The sequence below is a fragment of the Hyposmocoma kahamanoa genome, unplaced genomic scaffold (genome assembly GCF_003589595.1).
Source record: "Hyposmocoma kahamanoa isolate Upper Pololo Valley unplaced genomic scaffold, ASM358959v1 83033, whole genome shotgun sequence".
NCBI classification, from domain to species: domain Eukaryota; kingdom Metazoa; phylum Arthropoda; class Insecta; order Lepidoptera; family Cosmopterigidae; genus Hyposmocoma; species Hyposmocoma kahamanoa.
In genome coordinates, this window is record NW_020654176.1 from 1 (window position 1) to 6,780 (window position 6,780).

At 37.8% G+C, this 6,780-nt stretch overlaps 1 protein-coding gene across 1 annotated transcript; it reads left to right on the forward strand.

Moving 5' to 3' along the window:
• Positions 1-58: 58 nt before the first annotated feature.
• LOC113234342 (fatty acyl-CoA reductase 1-like) lies at positions 59-5,441 on the forward strand (the record flags this gene model as incomplete). Its single annotated transcript, XM_026469644.1, has 5 exons — positions 59-204; positions 1,647-1,756; positions 2,230-2,301; positions 4,664-4,784; positions 5,288-5,441. Coding segments are annotated over 5 exons (576 nt in total), but the record flags the coding sequence as incomplete, so codon positions are not given.
• Positions 5,442-6,780: the final 1,339 nt, after the last annotated feature.

The following is a 6,780-nucleotide window of genomic DNA, read 5'->3' on the forward strand; positions in this document are numbered from 1 at the left end:
CATTGCTACTATTTATCCCAGACCTTTCTTTAACAGAGTTATATTGTTCCTTTCGCAGTTGTTCGTCCATCTTTCGACGGCCTATTGCCACCCTCACGAAAATCTCTTAGAGGAGAAGGCATACCCGCCTCCCGCAGACCCACACAAGGTCATCGCAGCCGCTGAACTCTTTGACGTGGACACATTAGAAACAATGGCTCCAAAGTGAGTATTAATATTCAATAGCATATAGTATATTATAGAATTTTTTGAGAATCTCGTTGCGTGACCGGGTCACAAATGTAGAAATGTTGAATAAACTGAAGAAAAAAGTGGAGCTTTATAACCATTAAGTGCAGGAAGATGTCGTACTTCGGCCACGTCATGAGAAAAAATAAGTACAAATTACTCGAGGCAAAATCGCTGGAAAACGAAGTGTCGGTAGAAGGCGGCACTCCTGGTTGAAAAATTTGAAGGGATGGTTTAGTTGCAGCGCTTTGTGTGTTTGATGGCAACAAATCATCCACCTGTTCTCTCCAGCAGAGGCGTAGTGGACGAATAATACGAACTAATTGCGAAGCTTCTAAAATGCTTCACTTGTGATGTGTAGCGTGATTGGTAACGACTAGAGATGCGCCAAGTACTCATTTGCTACTCGGTACTCGGTGTACCCGGCCGTTTTTTTACTACTCGTACTCGGCCGAATAACTCGGTTCATAGAAGAGTGCTCGGTTAAAATAAAGCATTACAACTATAGACATAATAAAGTAAAACCAACAATATATTTTTAAAAATCAAAAGAGATTTATTACTAGAAATTTTAGACAATTGTAACAATTTAGCAATTTCGTAATTTAAAAAGAAAGTTTACATTATTATTATATATCAGGTAATAGTCTGTTCCTTTTTTCTTCATACACATTACCTGCTTCGGAAAATAACCGCTCGCTTTACAAAGTCCTTGCAGGTGCACATGATAACACTCGTGTTAACTGTGCCAGTTTTGGATATCTTGTTTTATGCCCTGCCCACAATTGGAAAGGCCTCTGCTCTCGCGACAATAAACTTTCATTGACATATCGGTCTAATTCTAGAGCAATGGGACTTTTAGGATCATTGCGTTCCAGTTGTATTGAACCGAGTAACTCGGCCGAGTACTCGGCTCGGCAAACATTAAACCGAGTAATATTCGGTACTCGGTTACTCGGTAAAACTTGAACTCGGCGCATCTCTGGTAACGACCACCGAATTCCCGCCTAAACCTAGGACACGCACCAATCTTGGCATTGTGATAAAACTGTTGTCTAGTTTATTGTGAAATTCAGATTATTAGTACTATCATCTAATTAATTATACGTGAACTAAAGTCTAATATCGATATACGGTTTCAATTTTGAGAAAAATGACACTTTGTATTGGATTCTGCATTCGGAACACGCCCTGTTCAGATTTTAGGCATTTCGGATTTTTTCCCATTAGGTCCGAAAGGTTTATACTCTATTTTTTGTAGATTTTTGTTTTGATAAATAAATAGAATTTAGTGCATGGATAGGTACAGAAAATTGCTGCTTTGGAGAAATTCCCTTACATACTTCCATTGTACATTCTACAATGTAAATTCGAGACGATAAATAAATAAAATAAATAACGGCAAAATGTTTACACAGCTTCCGGAAAACGTATCCGAACTACTACGCCTACACGAAAGCCCTGTCGGAAAGCTTGGCCGTCGACGCCATGGAATCCCTCCCCGTCATTATACTTAGGCCTTCTATCGGTGAGTTTCCATATTTTAAACTTTACATTCTTATAAAGCATACGCTAGATGTTACGGTACTTACCAGACATATTAACGCATAATCGGCTCAGAAAAATCTTTGTTTTCGCTGCTGCATGGAACCGCACATCAACGTCTTTTTCGCTTTTATTAAGTAAGTACCCACATGGACATAAGAGCCTATGCAGACAGCGTATTTCATACGGGACTCGTTTGTTAATTTCAGTTAGTTTTTTGAAATGAAACGACTACATGAAATTCTAAGTGTAAACTCCAGTGGAGTATACATATAAGTTTGACGCGCGTTTACGGCGTGTATAAAAATGCTCTTTAGCTTTGTTTGACCGACTTAATAGGATTGCGTGTCAATATATGTAGTGACTCACTAACACAGTATTCTGTTATATTTTTATACTATATAAAAAACGAATTGTTGTTAACGACACTTGACACAACCGTATCTTTTACAACAGTGATACCAATACTTTGGGAACCCCTGCCCGGCTGGACAGATAACATCAATGGACCGACCGGCTTACTCATTGGTGAGAATAATGTAGCATGTACCTTGTATAGATATTATATATGTTTTATAATTTTCCTATAACATTACCGATAACCTCAAACGTCGAACACATGGAACAACAAAATTGGGTAAGTGTGAAGTGGGCCTTGTAGCAATTAGCAATTGTTATGATATATCTTTAATAATCAACCTTTGTTGTACGTGGACGCTCTTTTAAGCCTTTACGTAAACCAAAAATATTTTGAGTGAATTAAGGGTTCATTTTTCTGTATTGTGCTGTCGAAATAATAGCAATAATAAAAATGTATCCGGTAAGAGCGTTTCATATAGTATCTGAATGTTGTTTTGCACTAAATTGAAAATAATATAACTGTTCTTTTAAATATTTCCTAATTTTGTGCCATTATGACAAAAAAAACCTCGTATATTGCATTGACAGTTAAATCCAAAATTTATTTTATGATCCGATGGAGCGAGACCTAGAATGTTCCGCACTTAGAATAATAACGCATAGAATGATAGTTTCATATCAAACGACTGTCACAAGTGAGGCAAAAATCAAATTCATGTAGGCTAGTTTTAGTAGTAGGTTAATTTTCGGTTTTAATGAATATTTATATAAAAATACAATTTGAAATGCGTTACTTCCTTGTGGAATGTGATGTTAGTATCTATTTTATGTTTGTCTGACGTATTTTTACACTCATTTACCGCACATTTCGTCATTTTTAGCTAAAATTCTTGAGCTGTTCGCGGTGCAAGTTGACCTTGAGCACTGAAGGCCCGCCCGCTCGTGTAGGCCCTTTGGGCGCGCTTCAATTTGCCTCACTTAGCGTGTGCGGACTAGGTTTCTATGCGTTATTATTCTAAGGTTCCACATAGTTCTATGCTAGTCGAATAGTGTCGAAGTGTGTCTCTATCTGAGTAGATGTGACGCGGTACAAAAATATTCCGTGGTCGAACATATGAGCAATACGTCCACCCAATCATGGTCTATGGCACACCTAGAGAGCTATGGAACGTGCTATGTTGGGTATCTCTCTCCGAGATCGATTCAGGAATTCAGAGATCTGGAGAAAAATTAATCTTATCGTCTTAACCAAGATGTTAGCCAGCAGAAACTGGAAATGGGCAAGCCATTATTGCTGTAGACAGGACCGTAGATGGGGTAGAAGTAGAAGGGTGCACGATTGAAAACGAAAAGAAGGGTATAGAAATGTAGGTAGGCAGCCTATGCAATCGACGGATGACCTTCTTAAAATGGCGGGGAAAAATTGGTTGAAGAAGGCAGAAGATTGGAAGGTATGGCGCGCATTGGAAGCATTTTGTGATGAAATGAAAAAATTATGTGACGAAATGTAATGCTACTTACAATTATTTGTGATATAATTAAATAATCCGTTTTCACGGAGCCATCAAGTAATACCGAGTAGATTTCGTATACATTTTGGTATTCTGGTTTATTTTTAGTAGTAAAATTTTTCGTCATTCGGGACGGGCTTAAGGCTCTAATCGGCCTTACTGCCATATCTACTGTGATTTTTCTTCAATAGTTTAATTTTGTAACATTTGTCCGCTATCTTTACGGTGGCCATTTTAAAGCTCTCTTTACTCTCTCTCTCTTTTTTTGGATTAATTTTTTTTTTTCTCAAATATAACATTACAGTATAAATTGCACTACATGTCAAAGTATAAAAAATTATATTGAGATCGTCAGACAAAAAGGAAAATTATAAGAAAAGCATACAATAATTAGAAAATTAACAATTCATTGTATAATATTGTTGTCATTAAATTATATATCAAATATAATTCTCCTTTATTCTCCTAATTACATAAGTGTTTCTTGATGTATAATTACATAAGTGTTTTTCTAATGGGGATGACATGTTCAAAAATTATCAAAATAATAGAAACCTTAGACTATCTGCCTTAACTGCCTCCGTAGCCGAACGGTTACCATGCCGGACTGCCACACAGAAGTCCCAGGTTCGATTCCCGGGCCGGGAGAAATATTTGTATGGCCTACATTTATTTCTCTCGTGAGTTTGGGTGTAATTTGTGGTTGTCTATGTGTGTCCATGGCACCCGCGACACAGGGTTTCCCTAGTGCGGGGCTATGTCGAGTGTGTGCGTTATTATTATCTAATGACAATATGTAAAACAAGTGTAGTATCTTTAAAGCTATAAGAGTGCAAACGGATGCACGCGTGCTGCACTGCACTGCAGTTAAATATATGTTAGTATCTGTGGCGCGAGAGCAGAGCGCAAGCAGATCGCACTACGTAATGCACATGTGCAGCTCGCGAACCTTTCGCAACAGGCGCATTTGCCAGATCTGTACGCACCCTATAGGAATTTGACGTAATGCAACTTCGTAGGTGCCGGCAAGGGTGTAATCCGCTCAATGTACTGCCACAGCAACAGCTATGCCGACTACGTGCCAGTTGACGTAGTCGTCAGCAGCATCTTCGCCTTTTCCTGGAATTATCTCAGCAATGGGTAAGGCTCAATTTGCGTTGATGCAAAACGGAATGGTAGCCAATTTTTGTACCATAATTGTATACATTATGTAATCGTTAAATGTGCCCAGGCGATGATTCTTTTTTTTTATAATATCATGTCATGTCGTGGGCCTGATGATAAGCTATGCCATTGCGCCCGTCTCTAAGACATAAATTGACAAGTCCCATGTGCCTGTTGTAGTTTCCCCAACACCTGTATCCATCAAAACCGGAACGCAGTAATGCTGATAAAGTACTTCCCTGAATGAACCCTGTAGTGTATTGCCATAATGTACCGTAGACAATAGATTATGTCACACTGCGGGCCGCTGTTCCCGCCATGACGACATGAGACAGTGGCGTGAGCGGACGTGTACGTGAAGCAACAAACGCTGTTTTATTGAGCTAACCCCCAACAAACGCCATAAACTCTTTCACAAGAATCTCTACCGCTACCAAAATAAAATTAGAAGTGATAAAATTATGTATTCGAAATTTCAGGGACATAAAAACAAGAATCTACAATTGTACAAGCTCAGCAGAAGTAAAAGTGACGTGGCATGAGTTGATTGCAACTGGCAAAGACATTACTGTCAACAAACTGCCTCTGAACGGAGTTGTTTGGTAAGTGAACAATATACAGGATTATTTGTAAGATATTAACAACCTCCCAAGCATATATTACAAACACCATAAACTTTCTCCATTTTTTTTTAAATCGTTGCATTTGTAAGTTCGCTCTAATTTCAAAACCACTAATACACCAATAAAATGTTGCATTGTGACAACCAATGAATGTATGAAGTAAATGAGAGTAGTATGAAAAAAATACATTAAGTACTTTTATGTGAGGCCGCAAACTTTTCAATCCACTCTCGTACAATACTAATGTAACAGTTATCTAAGAATATATTATTACTATTGTTGTACCTTATCTATAAAACATAATCTCAGTACAGAGTATTAAAAAAACCGACCTCAAAAGTACGTGGAATTACGTCTATTTGCTAAGTTTCATTGAAATATCCCCTAGTTCGCCACTATACAGGACTTGATACTGGAGATAATAAAAATAGGTTCTCACTTCGACACTACTCAAAGTATATCGAGAGAAAAACGCCTTGAATTGGAGAAATAACAAAATCAACTAAATAATTGCTAAAAGTAATTGCTCCTAAATTAAAGTTAGGCGGATGATTGACCCTGTGAGGTGGATGATTTTCTTCAAAATGAAATGGGACCACTATGGAAGTACCCCCTTTGCAACAAAAAAAGAATCATGAAAATCGGTTCACAAATACCGGAGTTATCGCGTAACATACATATAAAAAAAAAAGAACATAGAGACGAATTGAGAACCTCCTCCTTTTTTGAAGTCGGTTAAAAAATATTAAACAAAAATTTGTGTTCCATGACGTTTAATAATTCATCATATTTTACTTTCGTACAAAAATAAAAATATTAAAATAGATCGCTCTAAACGGGGATAACGTAGAGTTGTCACCGCAAAACGCGCGGGTGGTGAGAGTCGACGGAATGTTTGAACTTACTACCTTAAGGCGAAGTTTTTCAACGCAAGCCTATTTTAGGAGGTGAGGTGTGGTGTTGTGATCGTCCCTCACGTCTCACAATACACGCGGTGTAAATTAATATGAATAAAATAAGAACGGGCGGAGAAAATTCGACACAGATCCGACGTCGACAATCGCCCGATGGCGACTGACTTCTCATATATAATAATGTTCTCTATGGCGACTAACGGACAGGTCAACGGGCGACACGGCGTGTCGTTAAGCTGCTGGGTAGAGATTTAAACGAAAAGCACTTTAAAAAGTTTGCTTTTTAAAATAAGCACGTTTTTTATTGTAAGAGTAAGCATTGGTCAATTCAATATTCAATAATTGGATTTTTTACATAGTGTTTATGTTTCAAGTCCCGCGATCTATGTTTCCTAAACAAATTACGAATTAATTTGTTTAGAATCAATGTGAATA